The sequence below is a fragment of the Naegleria gruberi genome, assembly GCF_000004985.1.
Source record: "Naegleria gruberi genomic scaffold NAEGRscaffold_81, whole genome shotgun sequence".
Taxonomy (NCBI): Eukaryota; Heterolobosea; class Eutetramitea; order Acrasida; family Naegleriidae; genus Naegleria; species Naegleria gruberi.
In genome coordinates this window covers 76,666-95,814 of record NW_003163246.1, presented here as the reverse complement: position 1 = coordinate 95,814, position 19,149 = coordinate 76,666, and the positions used below count along the sequence as shown (strand labels likewise).

The 19,149-nt window shown below is 34.9% G+C and overlaps 8 protein-coding genes across 8 annotated transcripts; 6 read left to right on the top strand and 2 right to left on the bottom strand.

The window, feature by feature from the left end:
- Nucleotides 1–923: 923 nt before the first annotated feature.
- Nucleotides 924–3,569, top strand: NAEGRDRAFT_75509 (uncharacterized protein; the record flags this gene model as incomplete). The annotated part of the gene is made up of 3 exons (XM_002669525.1): nt 924–1,352; nt 1,409–1,411; nt 1,497–3,569. 3 exons carry the CDS (start codon nt 924–926, stop codon nt 3,567–3,569), a joined length of 2,505 nt encoding a protein of 834 aa, XP_002669571.1.
- A 248-nt stretch (nt 3,570–3,817) lies between these two features.
- NAEGRDRAFT_75508 (uncharacterized protein) lies at nt 3,818–5,044 on the top strand (the record flags this gene model as incomplete). The annotated part of the gene is made up of 2 exons (XM_002669524.1): nt 3,818–4,933; nt 4,985–5,044. The coding sequence occupies 2 exons, from the start codon at nt 3,818–3,820 to the stop codon at nt 5,042–5,044; spliced, it is 1,176 nt and encodes a 391-aa protein (XP_002669570.1).
- Nucleotides 5,045–5,443: 399 nt separating this feature from the next.
- On the top strand, nt 5,444–6,796 carry NAEGRDRAFT_75507 (uncharacterized protein; the record flags this gene model as incomplete). The annotated part of the gene is made up of 1 exon (XM_002669523.1): nt 5,444–6,796. The coding sequence occupies one exon, from the start codon at nt 5,444–5,446 to the stop codon at nt 6,794–6,796; it is 1,353 nt and encodes a 450-aa protein (XP_002669569.1).
- A 100-nt stretch (nt 6,797–6,896) lies between these two features.
- Nucleotides 6,897–7,856, top strand: NAEGRDRAFT_75506 (uncharacterized protein; the record flags this gene model as incomplete). The annotated part of the gene is made up of 1 exon (XM_002669522.1): nt 6,897–7,856. The coding sequence occupies one exon, from the start codon at nt 6,897–6,899 to the stop codon at nt 7,854–7,856; it is 960 nt and encodes a 319-aa protein (XP_002669568.1).
- A 732-nt stretch (nt 7,857–8,588) lies between these two features.
- NAEGRDRAFT_54138 (uncharacterized protein) lies at nt 8,589–11,960 on the top strand (the record flags this gene model as incomplete). Its single annotated transcript, XM_002669521.1, has 1 exon — nt 8,589–11,960. One exon carries the CDS (start codon nt 8,589–8,591, stop codon nt 11,958–11,960), a length of 3,372 nt encoding a protein of 1,123 aa, XP_002669567.1.
- A 594-nt stretch (nt 11,961–12,554) lies between these two features.
- On the bottom strand, nt 12,555–13,256 carry NAEGRDRAFT_54137 (uncharacterized protein; the record flags this gene model as incomplete). Its single annotated transcript, XM_002669483.1, has 1 exon — nt 12,555–13,256. One exon carries the CDS (start codon nt 13,254–13,256, stop codon nt 12,555–12,557), a length of 702 nt encoding a protein of 233 aa, XP_002669529.1.
- Nucleotides 13,257–13,463: 207 nt separating this feature from the next.
- NAEGRDRAFT_82119 (uncharacterized protein) lies at nt 13,464–14,480 on the bottom strand (the record flags this gene model as incomplete). Its single annotated transcript, XM_002669482.1, has 2 exons — nt 13,464–14,160; nt 14,202–14,480. The coding sequence occupies 2 exons, from the start codon at nt 14,478–14,480 to the stop codon at nt 13,516–13,518; spliced, it is 924 nt and encodes a 307-aa protein (XP_002669528.1). The 3' UTR covers nt 13,464–13,515.
- Nucleotides 14,481–15,729: 1,249 nt separating this feature from the next.
- On the top strand, nt 15,730–19,026 carry NAEGRDRAFT_82118 (uncharacterized protein). The gene is made up of 3 exons (XM_002669520.1): nt 15,730–15,929; nt 15,973–18,576; nt 18,649–19,026. Exons 1-3 carry the CDS (start codon nt 15,762–15,764, stop codon nt 18,997–18,999), a joined length of 3,123 nt encoding a protein of 1,040 aa, XP_002669566.1. The 5' UTR covers nt 15,730–15,761; the 3' UTR covers nt 19,000–19,026.
- Nucleotides 19,027–19,149: the final 123 nt, after the last annotated feature.

Here is a 19,149-nt window from a genome sequence, read left to right as displayed (position 1 = left end):
TCTCATTCCTAGTATCCTCCACTGCCTTTTCACAATCCAATTCATAATTGTCTTGGAACATTGGCACCAACCTTTCTGTCCAACCATTATTCACTTTTTCAATTTCTTTCTCCAATTGAGAGAGACGAGCTTCACTACGGGAAGGAACAATAACTCTTGCACCTGCTTGAAGACACTTTTTTACTATACCACTTCCCACAACCCCTGCACCTCCTGCTACAAGTATTATTTGATTTTCAAGAGACATTTTTTTGATCAGTTAGTACAATTCGGATTATCATTGGATAGATGTTGTGCTATTACAAATTGATTGAGTTACAATAATGGAATTTATCTAAAAAGACTGTTTACAATCTTTTTTAATTTTGGGATTCCAGGACAACTACTATGAAGTAATACTTCTCTGTAATTATCAACGGTAATTGGGAGCTTTTCTAATATTTCAGAATAGGATTGATAATTGGAAAACGATGCAAGTTGAGAATAGGTAACATTATTGGTTCTATTTGAATTATGTCATTAAGTTGGATTGAGATTTCTTTGCGCGTTCGTAATTTCTGAGAAAATCACACAATAGGATACAACCAAGTCTGTTGCTTGATCAAGTTTTTATTGTAATAAATGAACTTGTTGTTCATAGATATTCACAAACTTTCTGTCCAACCAATCAAATCCACTCCCATATTCACAACAAATACCAAAATTAATTCACCTTTCACATGTGCCTTCTATTTGGCAAGTGACTTGGCCAAAAAACAAAAAAAATAGTCTTTCGTTTTCAGCTTCTTTCGGAAGATCAACACCAACCCCTCCAAACTTTCTTTAACCAAACAACTTTCATCACCAACAACAACAATAGACAATCAACTACAACAACACATGAACTTTGCATCACGATGGTCTTTCAAACACTACGACAAAAAATGAAACTCTCCAGTTCGAGCAATGATGATGGTGGAAAACAACAAGATGATTTAGCAGGAGGAGGTGCTGATGAAAAACCCTCCTCACCACTACTAACAACAACAACCACTACGACAACGAGTCCATTGTCATCTTCGTCCTTTATGGTTGCTTCGATGGGCATGGCGATGGGATCGGGTGGATCTGGACAAGCTTCTCTTCCGGGTAGCAATAATAATTATAATAATAATATTAATAATATTAATAATAATTCGAGTGGTATGAATACGAGTAGTAATACTAGTAATTGTGCTAACAATAATTATCAACAAGGTAACAATGGAAAGATTAGCTTGCTTTTAAAGATGGTTCGGGAGGGAAATTATGAAATGGTTGAAGCCATGATCAATAACAGAGAAGCCGGAATAAATGATTGTGATACTAGTGGAGTAAGTAAATTTTCATATTTCTTTATAATTTAACTGATAAATTAATTGATGATTAGTGCGTAAGTATTTAAAATTCTAATATGAAGATTTTAATGGTGATTGAAATGAATTTTAATTTACAATAATGGATAAAACGGAAATTAGACTGCTCTTGGTGTAGCTGTAGATTCTGTAAATATGAAAATGTTGAAATTCCTCATTAGAAGAGGAGGCAATACTAATGGAATAATTTATGGAAGAAGTATTTTACAATATTGTATGGAAAGAAATCTTATTCCATTTGCTTCCTATCTCATTAGAATGGGTGCCAAGCCAAAAACAGTTACCATTCCAACAAATCCAAGCATGGACATTATTGTTAATCAAGTAATTGCTACTCAAGTTGAAAAATTTATTAATGCTCTCCGTATAAGGAATTTTGAAAGAGCTAATTATCTTATTACTAAGAATCTTAAACATAACATTCTCATTGTGGATTGTTTGAATCAAGAACGTGAAACACCACTCTATGTATTATCTAAACATAACAATCCAGAGGCAGTTGAATGGTTGATAAAACATGGAGCTCAAGTTGATTTGAAAGTTATGGATCGCAACATGAATTCTCTTCAAGTTGCTATTCAATGCAAACACTGGAATGTTGTCAAGACATTAATCAAAAATGGAGCAAATATGTATATAAGAGATGAATTTGGATTGACCTGCGAAGAAAGAGTCAAACATAACGGAATTGATTTGAATGCACTTGTATATGGGAATGTGCCTCAACCTCAAATTGTTTCACCTCCTTCATACCAAGGCAATTTGATTATTAACCAACCAACTCTTAATCAACCTCCTCCTTCTTACACATTCCAACAAGCTCAATCTATCTATCAACCAATACTCTCAAATGCGCAACCTCAAACCTATCAACCTATTCAACCACCACCACCAAACTATTTCCTTCAAACACAACCATTTGGGCAATCAACTGCTCCACCACTCTATAATAGCGTGTCTAGTACTTTACCTCCTCAATATCCTCCATCAATCAATAATAGACCGCATTCTCCATCAGTTCCTAGAGTAACTGAATCAACCTTTACTCCTTCTCCAACTGTGATTTCTACTCCAGTTGATGTTCTAGATTGCATTCCACAACCTTCCCAAGTTTCACCAGTTTCTTCTGAAACATCTCCTCCTGAAGACTCTCCAATTCCAGTTCCTAACTTTGATGCAGGCTCACCACCAATTACATCTTCTGATTCTATGGCGGTTCATTATGTTGGTGATGAGAATAGAGAACATGACTTTGATCCAGAAGAACCAAAATCTTTGGAAATGATTTTGAAGGAAAGATATAGAAAGATGCAACTTTTAGGCAAGGGAACTAACGGATATGTATACAAGGCAAAGAAATTTAATAGAGGAAAAGATGATCCTCCAGTAATTGCTGTAAAATTGGTAGATTTCTTTAGTACCGAAGCTCTCAACAAGTCTCTCAAATCTGCCATGAATTTAATCAAATTAAGACAAGACCATATTATTGGTGTTAGAGATGTTGCTGTTTTGAAATGCAAAATTCCAGAGAATAACCAAAACTCAAACGATCTTACAAACAAGAGTACGCTCTGTGTGGAAATGGATTACTACGACAAGGGAAGTCTTGAGAGCCTTATCAAACAAAAAGTTGTTTTGAAAGAAGCAGTCATTAAGAAGTTTATTTCTCAAATCATTGGTACCCTCCAATACATGAACAAACACAAGATTGTTCACAGAAACATCAAACCACATAATATTTTACTGAGAGAATGGGATCCTTCTGAAAATATTGACACTGTTTTAATTGGATTCCGTTTATCCAAATCAGTCAGTGATTCTGCAAGTGATATTCAACAAGCTGGTTCTCTTCAATTCATTCCACCAGAACTTTTGGACATTTCTGAAGAATTGGAAGAAAATACTGCCATGTTTGCTTCTGCTGACATTTTTGCTTTGGGTGTAACGTGTTACCAACTCCTTACTTTTGATACTGTCACCATGATTAATGGTCTCATTATGAAGTATGGTAATGAAGAAAAGGTAATGAATCATCTCAGATCAAGCATTATCAAGAATCAACACTATCCATACTCTACAGGACTCGTTGAATTGGTAATTTCAATGCTCAGATTAAACACTGCTGACAGAATCACACTTGATGAAATTTTGGATCGTCTCTCCACTCTTCAATAAAGACACTATTGTAATATTAAGATTGTATTCTCCATTGCTAAGAGTGATTGGATTGACCCAGCCATACAGTATGTTGTTGGATGTGTTCTTGGTGCAATCCATTCCTCGTGCAAGATATGATTAAAAGAAAAACACATGTCTACGTACGTACTAATTCATTGCCAAATTACAATCAAAATTTAATACGTACGCATCTCACTTTAAATTCAAACATTTTCCAAATTTTCAGTTTCCTCCAAATAAAAAAAATGAAAGCACAAATCATCACAGACTATGCCAAACCTTCCGAATTAAAATTGGACTGGGATTTGCCAGCCTTTGATCCGAAGAGTGATCAAGTAATGGTTCGATTAAAATCAGCCTCAATGAATCGTGGTGATTATACAATGAGAAGTGGAGCAGCTAAGAGTTTCATTTCCATGCAATTTCCATGTATTTTGGGAAAGGAAGGAAGTGGTGTGGTGGAGAGAGTTGGAGAGAAGGTAAATTCAATTCAGGTTGGAGATGAAGTGGTTGGAGTATTTGGAGATTTGATTAAAACTGGAGCCTATGCTGAGTTTGCAGTTTTTAAGGAAAAGGAAGTGGTGTTAAAACCTAAATCTTTGGATTTTGATCATGCTTCGATAATACCAGGCATTGGAATGACGATTGTGGAGATGTGTAGATCACATGATTGGATTTTGCCAATTATTGAAAGAGAGGCAGATAGAGTTTCACTTGGTCAAGAATTAACACCAGAATATGAGGAATCAGAAAAGAAATCATTGACCATTGTTGTGATTGGAGCAAGTTCAGGAACAGGATGTATGGCTGTGCTGTTTGCCAAGAACTTTTTATCGAGATATTTCAATACCAAGGTAATTGCTGTTTGCTCTGAAAGGAATTCCACATTTGCCAGAGAGCAACTCGGTGCTGATGGAGTAATTGACTATACTAAGACAAGTGCAGCATTTGGAAACAATACCTTTCATTCAGGTGATGAAAAATTGAGTATTTTCCAAACTCTTAAAAAGGATTTCAAGATTGATTTTGTGGATATGGTTATGGATTGTGTTGGAGGATATTATTATTACGATGATTTGACAAGACACTTGAAATGTTGTACAGATGATGGAAGAAGAACCTATCATGTAGCTATTGCTCCACCAGGACCACTCGAGTTGTCCTATTCAACTGTTCCTGCCATTGTGTGGTATATTCTCAAGAATAAGTTCAAGAGTTGGTGGTCAGCTCAGAATCCATATTATTTCTTCTTCTCCACAAGTCCAGATAATCCAAGAATTATGAAATTCCTAGCAAGTGAACAATTCAGTCCAATATTTGAAAAGATTCCTATCACTAGCTTTTCTTTGGAAGATTATCAGGTAAGTTTGTTAATTATTTAATTTAAATATTTATTCAATTTTCAAAAACAGAAAGCAGACGATTTGATGGCATCTCAAAGAACAGTTGGTAAAATTGTCATCAACATGTAAATATTTTCATCCATATTAATTGTAGATAATATTAAATTACTAGTTCAGTACCTCATTATCTCATACAATCTGTAATCGAACACATTATCTTACTCTTTGGAATGTAACCAACATTCATCCAATAGTACAACTCAATTACAGTGAATTATTTTCAGGAGCGGAGCATTATCTCACACCTTAAAAAAATGTATCAAATAGTAAGGCGGTTGATTTTATTGGTGATATTTGCTGGAATTTTCAACCTTTCTCTATTCCATAGTCATGTAATTGATCATCATCATCATAGATATATTTCTATTTGTTAAGGCACACAGTGTCGATAAATTAAGGGCCTTTCCAAATTTTAATGCAAAATTGTCTCAACAAATAGGAAAGATGGAGAATAGATGTTTTATTAATATGCGAGGATTTGAATGTCGATCCAATGCGAGATCACTCAATGCAGCTGGTGGTTCAAGAAATATGACCAGCAGAGCATTGATGGATAATTTGATTATTGCTGGCGTTGGTTACAGTAGAGAAGATTTCTCAATTAAACCACAAGTTCTCAAGTCAGGTCCTGCTAGTTCTTGGGTTTCTGACCTGAGTTTTACAAAGACAATGACAACAGCAAGTGAATACTTCTCAATGGTCAATCCAAGTGATGGTCAATCAGTATTTAATGGATTGTATAGTCATTCAAATGCTGGAATTGATTTGATATTTTCCAAATATTTTGAAGGAGAATTGTATATTGTAGATTCTCAAAAGCAATTTTTCACTCATTCAGTTAATGCACCTGATATTAGAGTGACAGACGAATTCCAACAAATTATTGACATTTTGCCAGAACAAATGGATTGGGATATGTACAATCTTGTTTTAACCTCATTTGGTGATTCTATTGCCACCAGTATCAAGTATGGAGGAATTGTTGACATGACTGTTTCCATTAGATCTTGTTTCAATGATCCACAAATGATGCAATACATTTCTCAAGAATTACAGTATTCAATTGATGGATCCTCAGATGTGTCCAAACTTCCAAATGGTTACGTTAGATATCACAAAGTTTCACAATTGGACATTGTGGGTGGAAATCCTCAAATTTCCAATATTCACCAAAGAACTGCAACTTTTGCAATGAATCCAGTCCCTGTTCGATTGGAAACCATTCCAATTTGGAGAGCTTTCCCAGATGGACCTAAACAAGCAAATATGAAAAAAGTATACGAAAGTTACTTGCAAACTAGATCAAGAAATGTTCAAAATTTAATCAATGCTTTCAATGCCAAGAGAGAAGCCGAAGCAAATAATCCTCAAACTTTCACAGCTTACAAAATGGATATTCGTACCAATCAATTACAAAAATTTGGTTCTTCAATCAGTCTCTCAAAAGGTCAATCAGGAACAATCACTGATGATCAAATTGTAGTAGCTGTCTTTGGACGTACCTTGTTGGTTGCTGATTTTGTTGTTGGAATGCAACCTGTCATTCACAGAAATATGGATGGAACTTTTTTTTTTGATTTCAATCGTGGATTTTGTGATAATGAGGTCAGTAATACATGTAAGATTACTCCTGGAGCTGTCACTTGGCCATTGAGTGAAATATCTGCCTTGTCAACTACTGGTAAAAATCAATGCATTCAAGTGATTTTCCAAAATAGTGTAAGAACTAGATATTCAGCTTCTGCAATGTATGTTTGTTCAGGTTGCATGCCAGTTGTAAGTGGAAAGAACATTAGTTGCAATTGTCCATACGTTCAATAAATCATTCCGATGTTGCAATATATTGTAAAGTATTGAATATTGAACTGTTACAATTTTTTAGGAACAAGGAACTCTTAGATCATCACAGAACTCAAAAAAAATGTCTTCACATCTGATCCGCCACTTGCAACACCTGAAGGAGAAGGAATTATTTTGCGATTTTGATTTTATCTTGCAAAATTCTCTTCATCCACAACAAATTAAAATTTCAGCACACTCGATTATTCTAAAGCAATCGGAATATTTTCAACGATTGCAATCAAATTGTTTGATAATTAATTCAGATGAAAGTAAATATGATGAGTGTTTGGTGAGGGGAGCCTTGGAATGTATTTATGGTGCATCACCTCGGGTGATGGAATTTCATAGAGTACTTCCCTTCCTTATTGAATTTGAATTCTTTGGAGTGATTAGTGATTGTGTTGAGGCTATGAGTGGAGAATTGAAAGTGGATCGTTCTGAATGTAATAATAATGAGATTATTCTCGTATGGAAAGTGTTGAAAAAGCTTAAAGCATCGTGTGAATTAGCTCAGAATCATTCTGTTCAAGATGTGATGAAATTGGTGGTGGAAAAGATTCGTGCAATTTACTCAATTAATATTCAAATGAAAGAATCATCTATTGCCTATCAACAATTGAAAACAGCTGTGTTACAATTTAGTGCTGATGAGTTTTTCGACTTTTTCACTTGCTTTACCAATGATCTCTACATGGGAACTCTCTCTAAAATCATGATTGAGTGGATTAAAGAAAATCCAACTGAGAGAACTCAACAAGCAGGTCCAATATTGTTGAAATTGCAATCCCTAGCTCCCAGATCATACATCCCTCCTCCACCTCCTATTCCAACGCTCACTCGTGCCAATGTGCCTCCTCCTCCACTTCCAGTCAACTTGTCAACTCAAACTCATCGTTATGGACATACTCCCTTCAGACCACCAAGTAGCATGCCACCTCCACCTCCACCTTCAACTTTCGGTACTGGACCACCTCCACCTCCACCTCCTTCATCCTTTGATATATTTTCATCTATAATGGCTGGTCGTTCATTGAAATAAAGGAATTCCAACAAATTTGTAAAATTGTAAACTTAATAATCAAGTAATTTAATTTTCAATAATTCCAAATTGGGAAGGGAATTTTCTTCAATAACTTGTTGAGTAAATTCTTCATCAGTTTCTATTAGAAATTTCCTAACTTCCTCCAATTTATTCTCGTAATATTCTAAAGTTTCCTTCTTGCTTTCGTCCATTGATTGACAATTCAAAATTTCAATTCTGCATTCAATCATGAATAACTTCCTTTCCATGATTAAAGCTTCAGAGTTAGTTGGTGCAGTGGTTTTTGCAGTTGTTTCCTTCCTTGTTGCACCAGATAAAAGATGGTTGGGTCCGTAGCGTGGTTTCATATTTTTTTTTAACAGTTTCGAATAACTACTCGTGTATCGGATGTCCTTTGCTACAGCATAAACTTGTGTTTTTTTTAAAAAATAATGGAAAAAAGTGGAAATTTACCAGCTGTTTCTGAGCGTAATTTACCTTAACTTTAACTCTGTTGGAAACGTACAGAAACACGAGTTAGAAACTGATCTTACCATTATCACTATTATTTGATGTAAACAATCCAAATCTTGCAGTTCTCCGCAGTTCTCTCTCTGGTTATTGAGAAAAAAGGTAAAGAAAGCAATGAGGAATTTTCAGCTCAGTTTTTTTAGCTGGTTGCTAAAAATAAAATTTGCACAAATTATTCTAATTTTCTCTAGAACTGTCAGAAAGAAACTTGGGAAAAAAATGTGTAAGTTGTCATCACGATCAACACAACTAATTGATAAAGGAACTGTTTGTGTTTGCTGTCAAACAACTCACAACAAGAAACGTTGGTACAGAGCTTTTTTATTGAATAAAACAGGAAGAAATCTTGCATCCAAAGAATTAAAGAAACACATTCATCAAGGATTTTGTTGTAATAGAGTATTTCAATGGTTGAAGAGAAAATATGTTGCCCTATGCATTGACAAAATTAAAAAGGTTAAAAATTATAAAATCAGAAAGGAAGAATTACAACATATTGAAACTGTTCCATTCGAAACACTGATTGCAAGTAGAAAAAATCAAACCTATTCCATTATTGCTCATGATGATAATCAAAGAAGTGTTCTAGTTCTAAAACGTAAAGCTGACAAGGTTACTTCCAAAAAGAATCAATTGAAAATTTTGGGAGCAAAATGTATTCCATTAAATTCATTAATAGTAAATGCTTCTCCTAGTGATACTATGGAATTAATGGCTAAAAAGAAAGATCTGCAAGACACTGTAAAGGATGCAAAATGGTTCAAATCTAATTCAAAAATTCAAAAGAAAAGGATTATTAAGCAGGTAAATGCAACTATTAGAAAGAGGAAACAATTAATGGCTCCTCTTCAAACTTTCGGAACAAACACTCCTCTGTCTACAGCTAAATTAATGAATATAATTAATTCCAAACAAACTAATAAGGAGAGAATTTCCAATACATATCTCAAAAATCCATTATCTCGAATTAGAGCTTGTTTCCACGATCCAATATTTGAGAAGTATGTATGTGATATGATTAATAATAGCTCTGTATCTATGAAAATACTTGCAACAAATATTCTAGCTGAACTTAAAGCAAAAAGCAATGATATTCTTAATAAGATCAATCCAGAAATGTATGACAAAATTTTAAAATCATTTGAGAATCAGCAAAAACACTCACTCAATACAGATATACCTACAATTTTGAAATATTTGTATATTGATCATTATTTAAATAATGAGATGGATTTACAACAAATATGTGATATGGTAGATAAAGTTGGTGGCTCATTACTTGTTGAAAAAGAAGGAAAATGGCAAGAGGTTGCTCGGACTTTGAAAATAACTCAAAAATTCGGAGATGAAATATGTAGATTTGGTTATTTCCTTCAAATTGGTGAAAAACCACCGATTAGATGTTTTCAAAGAAGAAATGTTAAACTTGATGATGACATATATATGCCTTTCTTTGATGAAAAGGAGATGAAGGAAGATTTGCAAGCTTGGTGCATTGGACAAGAAATTGAAACAGATATTGATGAATCCGTTTTGTATTCTGTTGATGAATGGTGTGAGGCTTTTAAGAAGAATCCACTTGCAGTATATATTGGTAATCCAATTAAAGTTCCAATTAATCTAAATGGAAAAGAAATAATGGTAAATGGAGTAATGCGAAATATTATTCCAGTACTTATCCACCATTTGTTAAAATGTGATCAAAATGGGTTCATCAAACAAGTGGCAGATTTGGTTATTGGATACAAGTTGATAGATTGGATGGATGGTACTGCTATGCTAAATCAATCCTTAACAAAAGTTAGCATTCAATTATTATGGGATGAAAAACTATTTAACAAAGAGGGATATGATTATGTTACTAAACCACTACCACTTACCTATGTATGGTGCTCTGAAACAAAATATAATGTCAAAACAATCTCACAGTTATTAAGGGATCAATACACTCAATTAGTGGATTTTAAAATGCCTTTACATGAGAAGACAGCAACCTTTAAATTGAAATTCATGAGCGCTGATTATAGTAATGCTTCTAAAAGATGGAATCATAAGGTTGGAGGTGATTATCGTTGTTCAAAATGCCCATTACCATTTACAGGAAATCAATGGGATTATGAGCAATGCCTTTCTTGTTTAAACAATGGGAAATCATTACAAAATCTCTATGCTACCAAAAAATTCCCAGATGGTCAAGTAGGTCTTCCTCATTTAGTGAATGATGGTAAATCCACATCATTAAAAGAAAGAGGGCTTGATGAATACGAAAATGGCTCTGAAATACTGCATGTAACTAAAGGAATAGGAGCAGGAATGTTTAGTCTATTCCAAAAAGAGAAAGACTTTCAAGAGGAGAAATGTTATGCTGCTCTTGATGAAAATATCAGATTGAATGCAAAATCTAGCACCATGTCAAATGGAGATTGGAGATTAGTATTTTGCAAATATGATGTATGTGTTCTTCCATTCGTTAATCAAGAGAGAGAAAACGCCGAACTACTCATGTTATATTGGCGAGATATATTAAGATTCCTATATTCCAAAAATGAACATTCCAATATTGAAAATCAGCAATTCTGTGTTAAAGTATTCGTGTTTGGTACATTGGCAGTAATGAGATGGGGAAATAATGTTGTTGGGCTGCATTTTCATGATTTGTGGGTCCATATTTCATTATTGGTTTGGAAGGTTAATGTGTATCACCTTTCTGCAGAAAAGAGTGAACAAGCATTCTCAAAGGAAAAAAGAATTGCTAAAAATAATACTAATCACAAAACTGAATCAGCAATAGTTGAAATCATTCGGAGATCTGTTTTGAGTGAAGTAGTTAAACAAAATTATAGCAACAGATCTTGTGTAAAATCCAATGTAGAAAAAGCATTGAAAGATATTCCAATTGTTCCAAGTGTAATTCCAAAGGCAATTATGGAGCATCCAAAATATTCCAAATGGTTATCCTTATTTGAATCCAAAATATTGGCTCCTAATTATCCAAATTTTTTGAAATATGATTGTAAAGGTCATATAATGCATGGAGATAATTCTGAATTATCAGTGGAATTTGAAAGACTATTGGAGAAATGTGTTATTACTGTTACTGCATTGCGAGGAAAAAGCAAATGTCCTTTTTGCAAAAAGACTGAGGTTATTTCAATTGATTGTTTATCAGGTTCTTGTTTTGCTTGTTGTGAGGATTCTGGTTGTGTGTTTCATACTAAAATAGCCGAGAAGTTAGAAAAGAATAAGAAGAAGAACAAAAGTAATGTACCAATAATTAATAATTCACAAGCAAATGCTAGTCAAGATTCTGGAAATACTATGCAGCTTAGCAACAACACAGAGTTCAATCCCACCACTGTTAATTCCATTGTTAATTCCGAGAAGAAAGTACAGTGCGTAAATGATGGCTGCACTTTGATCAAAGTTTCTATTAATTGTTCCAACAAGATGTGTTCCAAATGTTGTAAGAATGTGGGTGAGAAATTATGCAAACAACACAAAATAACCAACCAAAGAAGAAAATCCGTTTCCGAACAAGTTATTATTCAACAGCAAACAGTTTCCTTCACTAGTGGAAGCCTAACAAAGTAAACTAGATTTTGCTAGCCATCACATCATGGCATTTTTTTTCATTTATTTTTTCGTAATTTTGTGTTTCGAGCGTTACTGTGAGTTGGAACCGAGTAAGTAGACATACACAACACGAGTATTACAATTTGTTGGCATTAATGTAATTGATTGTTTATTCAAATTTTGCATAGTTATAAACACCAATTCTAAAAGAATCGTCATCAGTTGTATAAGTTTGTGGAACATAAAGCAACATTTGACCTTCATCATCGGCCTGCATGAAAGCATTAGCCAAATCATTCTCAGCAGATTCGAATGGATAATAAACAGTCATATCTTCTTTAAATATTGGAACTCTAACCAATTCCCTATTATCATTAATACAAATCACCTTTGGTTGTTGATTGTTAACAATTTCACACTCGTAAAATCTCTTAATTGTTGGATAGAATAATCCACCAAGGGAATAAAGAGATTTTGAGGAGGCTTCATAATGATACAGTACATTACGTGTTGCATACTTGGAGTAGACAAGACTCAACATTGAACCAGAGATGGTCAAGGATTGGAATTTGAAAATTCCAAGAGAATCCAATTCCTGACCGTCAATGATTTTCAATGAATGTGGTTCAAGGAGTAATAATTGGGAATAGGTGAGTTTCCAATACCAACAAAAAGACCTGCATCTTTCATGACTGCCAATTTTCCTGTGGTCATCAATGGATAACCTTGCTCTCTCATGTAATTATCCTTTGGATCGAAAATGAAAAGAACAAGAGCTTGAGCTCTCTTTACAAGAATGTGCAACAAGCCCAATTCACTATCTTCATGTACATCAATCACATGACTATTGGCACCAAGAGAAATAACCTCAGCAATTTGTGTTAAATTCTTCAAGTTGACTTGAACAATATAGGCCTTGCCCAATTCTCCACCAGAATAAACAAGATTCATCAAATTGTATTGTGCTGTTAACAAACCACCAACACATCTCTCAACAGAGCCCATACTTAACCATTTCATTGGAATGTCCAACTTGAAGGAATTAACATGATACGATGAATCCACTCTGTGAATTTGAGTAGGTCCACTTGCAATAATAAAGAAACCATCTTGTTTCATGCTGATTGGAATTACTCGATCGACGTAGCCAAGATTAGGAAGGTCCATCTCCAGGATTGTGTCCGGCTTAATTCTTGTGGTGGTGGCGAGTATCTTGACTGAGGCCTCAGCACATGACGAGACAAGTAGTGCAATAATACAGAACGTAAATAAATAATGTAATAAGATTACAGATGTTGGCTGGAATGTTTGCATCTTTCCTTTGTTTTTTTGATGATTAAGGAATAATAAGCAATTGTCGATCAAAAGATACTGGAAATTAGAGGGTTACTGTTTTCATGCGCACCAATACAAGTCATCTCCACTCCTATTCCTAGCCATTATTTCATGTTATAAACTCCGAGTGGATTCCTTAAATTTTAAATAAGGTTGGAGAGTAAATATCAACGTTGAATTGAAATTGTAGAAAATTGGGTTTATTTACAAGTTAAATGCTATTAGATTGCAAACTATTTCAGTTTGAACTGTCACGAACAACATCTACTTGCTGGATTGGTACCAGTGTATGGAATGATTTCATGACATCTGTGCTATATGTAAAATTTGCTGTACCATGGAAATCTTTCAATAGAGATCCCTCATCAAAAAAGTGATGCAGGGCATCTCGTAATTTCTTACAATCCTTTGTGAAAACGTGATATCTTTCTACAGTTTGCTTGGCCAAAAATGATGAAACAAACTTCCAGATCAAATTAATTGACATTGTGACATTGACTACAAATGCCAATGCTAATCTTTCGCAATAATAAATACCAAGATCCAAGAATGTATCCTTCATTTGCTTCACGAGACTGATTGAAACGTTGGCACCTGTAACATCCAAAATCCAACTAATTTGATAAACATTCTTTGGCATTCTCTTGATCAAATTTTCTGTATAGTAGACAAATGTCAAATATTTCAACTCGAGATTTTCCTTGGTCATTGGAGTAGAATCCTTTTTCATATCAATATAAACAATAGGTCTATTCCATTTGTCATACCCATAGTGGAATAAAAATCCTGATTTTCCAACTTCCCCAAGGTCATCTATTGTCAAGTTTTGTGGTTTAACTCTAGCACGCCACTCGCAGGTCTTTTTAATACCCTCTTCAGCTTCCTATGAATTGATTAATGAAAATGTGACATCTCTTTACATACCTTTAATTTATCCCAACCGTAACCTGAAAGATATCTATAGTAGAGGAGTAATCCCTCTTCTGTCATGAATTTTTGTTCTTCCAATCCAAGAGATGGAATCCAAACTTCACATCTCTTTTTCAATTCATTAATGTTTTGTAAACGTTCTGGATGAGCGTGACACAACTCTTCAACTGTTGGTGCTTGAAAATTTGGATTATATTCTCCAAATACTTGATGATTCTTCCAATCTGGATTCATTTCTTCAATAGGGGCTGATGATGATGATGATTGACTCATTGGCTTTACAATACTCACTAAATAATGGTAATGATCAAATAAATAATTAAACTACACTCGATTAGGACTTTTAAATTATATAACAATCGTCTATATGATGATAATTATTTGACAAAATACAACTGAGGCTAGTGCTTCTACTACTATTGGTTATCTATGTTGATTTTGCTTCTATAAATTATTAAAAATAATAATAATAAAAGTACAGTGTGATGATGGTGGTGATGTGGAGGTTCTTTTTTTCTCAAAGCCTTCGTTTGTTGTTGCTCGGAATTTGTGTGTAGCAGACCTGAATTGCCTTTTGAGAGATTTTAAAAATAAAACTGTAATTGAAAAGCGCGCTAAAAAGAAAGAATCGTTGTTTGCTCTGTGCTGTTTAAAAAAGCTTGATGTGGCAATCGATAATGATGAGGTGTCAATGTATGTTACTCTCTTCGGATGAAGTTGTTGTTGTGTGCTCTTTTTAGTGTTTTGGTTACAATTTGTGTTCAACAAGAGAATCACTGTGGGTATTGTAGGTTACAGTAACGTTAGACTTGGTGAGAAAGAGGCAATCTACAAAGGTATTGTGTTGTTTGTTTTGCTTTTTTTCTCCTGGCAAGTGAAAAGAACTTTGAGTACTTTGACTTGTTTTTTTTTGAAAAATTGTTCGTTCGAGTTATGAGGTGAAACAAGACAATTTCATCTCAAGTCCTCTCTGCAAGTCCGAGTTGATGACACGTTGCTGCTAATGAGCGGTTTTTTGAGTCGCCCAAATGCCATTATGAGATGAGCGTGGGCAATTTGGTAAAAATAATTGGCAGATTGAGGCATTTGGCAGCTGCCATTGTGAAAAAAAGTTTAGAGGTGATGATGTGTTGACTTTTTTGAGGGTAATGAAGTATTGATAATGAAAATATTAATATTTAGTCATAGGATTACAATATGACAAACATCTGCCAAATGTCAAACTCAACCAAATTCATTCCTTAAATCAAAATTCAAAAAATCATTACAAGGTTACACTACTCATTTTCCCAACCAACTCCAACCACAACATCCCTTCTAATAATCTCAAAAATATCAACACAAATATCAAACTCCAGGTTGCCACTTCGTTTTTCCACCTGATTACAATAATGAAAAGTCACGATTATTTTAGCTCTGATTACTTCCCAATCGTTGCTTCTTTTGCCTAGAACTTCCGTCAAGCCAAGCAGAACACCCAGCGCTCATTAAAAAAAGTATCTTTGAAAAAAATTCCCTCTCTCTTTGGTTGAGTACACTCATTACATCACAAAGATGCTGCGTTCTAAGAGTTTCGAAAAGAAGGGAATCATCGTCATGATGATGATGGCTCTTCTTGCCTTGTCCCTTTCCATCGCAATTGTTCATTCTAGCCCAACTCCAACCGATGAAGAAGTTGCTGCTATTACATCTATTGCTTCCAATAATAATAATAATACCATTGTTGAGGATACTACAACAACAACAAAAACATAATCCAGTCAAGATTACCACCGATGCCAAGACCAAGTCAAAGATTGTGTCAGTTTTGTGTCCAACTGATCATGAAATGGTTTATAATTTTAAAGCCTCTACTCTTTTGGGAACTAAACCACATCTTCAATCTGTTTCTGCTATCAAGAATGGTTCTTCACAAGAAAATACCTTGATGGGTAAGATGACTTTGACATGTGCTGGATCAACAACCAAGAAGAATCTTATTGCTGTTTCTTTCCCATCTGTTCAATACCTCCAATTCCAAGGAATGAAGAAGTATGGTAATTTGGGTAAGAAGGATGTCAACTTTTGGTTCAATAAGAAATATAGAACTCTTCAAAAGAGAAGAAATTTGACCAAGGCCATGAATAAGTATCCATTGGCTATTGTTCGTAGCAAGACTGGTCAAGTTTCCAAGATGATTTTCCACAAGAGAGAACCATTCTGGTTGAAGAGTATTAAGAAGGGTTTAGTTAGAGTTTTGACTACTGAAACTAAGAGAGTTCAAAGAAAGCAAACTGATGGTTTCGGTTCTGCCTACACTCAAAAGTTCAATAAGACTAAATCACCAAAGAAGAAGGTTACTCAAGTTATTCAAAAATTCTCTGAAAAGGACTTTAAGAAGATTTCTCCAAAGAAGAGAACTATTGGTTATGAAGGAAGCCACCTTGTCAAGATTAACAAGAAGGGTTTGATCACTAGAGCCTTGATGGGTACTAGAATCACTATGGGTAAGAGACCAGCTCTTCCATCTTTCAAGAAATTCGAAAAGGAAACTGGAAAGAAGAAGAAGTTTGTTACCAAGAATAAGGATCAAGTTCAAACTCTCCACATCAGCTCTCTCAAGTTGAATAAGGTTATTAAGAAGAAGAAGGCCGATCTTCCAAAGATTATCTCCAAATTCTTCAATGTTGCTAAGGGATCTGTTGCTGTTAAGCCACAATTCATTATTATCAAGACTTTCGGTATGACCAAGCAAGATAGAAAGGATGCCAAGAAGATGATTAGCAAGACCTTCAAGCCAAAGAATCTTAAGAAGCTCTTATCATCTGTTAAGAAGGACTTTAAGGATGTCTCACCAGTCACTAACAAGAAATTGTCCAAGGTTGCTCAATATGTTTCAAAGAGTCCAGTCAAGGCCTCAAAGGTTTTGATGACTGAATTGATGAAGGGTGTTTTGGCTTTGAAGAAGATTTCTCCAACTGAACCAGTCACCAAGAAGATTATTCCATACATTGAAAGCGTTCAAAGTTTGGTTGCCTCTGTTAATAACACCAAGGTTCAAGACAAGCTTGCCAAGATTTCCAAGATTCACCCAGTTCTTGCTAATAACTATCCATATGCTTCAATTTTGATCAAGAAGCCAACTAAGGAAGTTGTTACTTTCCTCAAGCAACTCAAGACTCATCACTCTAACTCCACCAAACATTCCATCTCCAAGACTAATGCTTTCCTCGCCTATGCTGACCTTGCTGATAGATCAACTGATGCTACTATCACTAAGGAAATTGTTGGTGAAATTATTAGTGCTTTGATGGGTGCTACCTCTCAAGAATCATTCCTCACTGCTATCCATGCTTTGAACAATGCTGGTAAGGGTGTTCCATTGTCAATCATTAAGAGCGTTCTCTTGTCTGAAAAGATGCCAGAATCTATCAAGAACATGATCACTGAAAATCTTAAGAAGAGAGTTGGTGACATCAAGGTTGATGAATTGATTCACTCACTCATCAAGAGTAAGAGGCTCTCTGAATCAGTTATTGCTTCCCTCATCTCTGCTCAAACTGACAGAGAAGGTTTGCTCAAGAATGGTACTAGTGTTCAACAATTCGCCTCCCTCTTGAAGAAGAATCCAAGTGACTTGATCAAGAATGCTATCAAGCAATACTTGTACACTGTTGGTACTGAAGAATCTGCTAAGGAATTGGAACAATCATACGAGCAAACCACTGAAATGATCACTCAAAGTGACATTGAAGATGAAGGTGTTACTTTGGAATTGAACGAAGAAGAATCCAATGCTAAGAGCAAGGTTGAACAAGTTGCTGAAAAGATCAAGTCATACTTTGAAAGTGCTAACTGGAACGGTGCTAAGAGCACTTGTCTTGCCGCCTCAAAGACTGAAAAGATGTGTATTTACAATAACGAAATGCTCAACTTTGTCAGAAAGCAAGGTGACTTGTCAACCATCTCCAAGTCCAAGTTCTACTCTTATGAAAATAAGTTCGGTACTAATGGTATCAATATCTACACTGGATTTGTTGTATATGGTGGTGCTAGCTTTGATTGTTCTAAATCATCTGCTTTTGATGCTGTCTTCTTTGGTCGTGCTGCTGCTGAAGCTAACCTCTTCGATAACACTTACCCAGTTGCTTCTGCCTATGCCGAATTGAATAATAGAGATGCCAGCTCTATCAACAATAGAGTCTTTGTCAAGTTGTTCACTACTACTTTTGTTGATAAGCAATTCTTGCCATCAGTCACCACTTGTACCAGTGAAACCAAGAATATTTTGACTAAGGCCATTCCAAATCTTATCAAGACATCTTACACAATTACAGTTGGTCCAGTCCCTATCACCTTCTCTTTCGGAGTCGGAATTTCCTATGGAGTGGTATGTTTTTTAATTGATTTTATTATCTAATCTTTTTGTGATTACTATTTATGTATAATTTAATTATTTTAGGATTTGAAGTATGCTTATTGTTTGAATTCTTTCAGTGCTTCATTGTCTCTCGAACCAACTTTGGTTGCTGATATTACTGGTTCTGCTGATGTTGGTATTCCATTGGCTAAGGCTACTGTTGCCATCTCTGCTTCTGCTACTACTCGTGGTATTCCAGAACTCTCCTTCTCTTCTTGTAACTTGTGTGCCACTTTGTCTTACAAATTGGAAAGTGCCAACTTTGAAGCTACTTTGAAGGGTAAGGTTGCTGTTTGGGAAAAGTCATGGACTCTCTACACTTACACTTTGCCAATTGCTTACTCCAAGCAATTGTACCAACAATGTGTTAACACCAAGTTGCCAACTATTTAAACCCATAAACTTTTAATTTATTTTTAATTGTTGTGTGGTGCCTTTCAAGATCTCTTTCAATCTTTAAATATTATTAAACATGTTATCTTCGTTTCACTTTTGTGTATTCAGAAAGTTACTAAGATTGGTATTTTTGTCAAGAGTTCTATG

What these genes read in the sequence shown, in the direction of transcription:
- NAEGRDRAFT_82118 (XM_002669520.1), top strand. Translation starts at nt 15,762, where the DNA reads ATGCTGCGTTCTAAGAGTTTCGAAAAGAAGGGAATCATCGTCATGATG. An exon ending in ATAATAATAATAATACCATT is followed by an intron (nt 15,930 to 15,972) that starts GTTGAGGATACT and finishes AATCCAGTCAAG; the next exon opens with ATTACCACCGATGCCAAGAC. An exon ending in TCGGAATTTCCTATGGAGTG is followed by an intron (nt 18,577 to 18,648) that starts GTATGTTTTTTA and finishes TAATTATTTTAG; the next exon opens with GATTTGAAGTATGCTTATTG.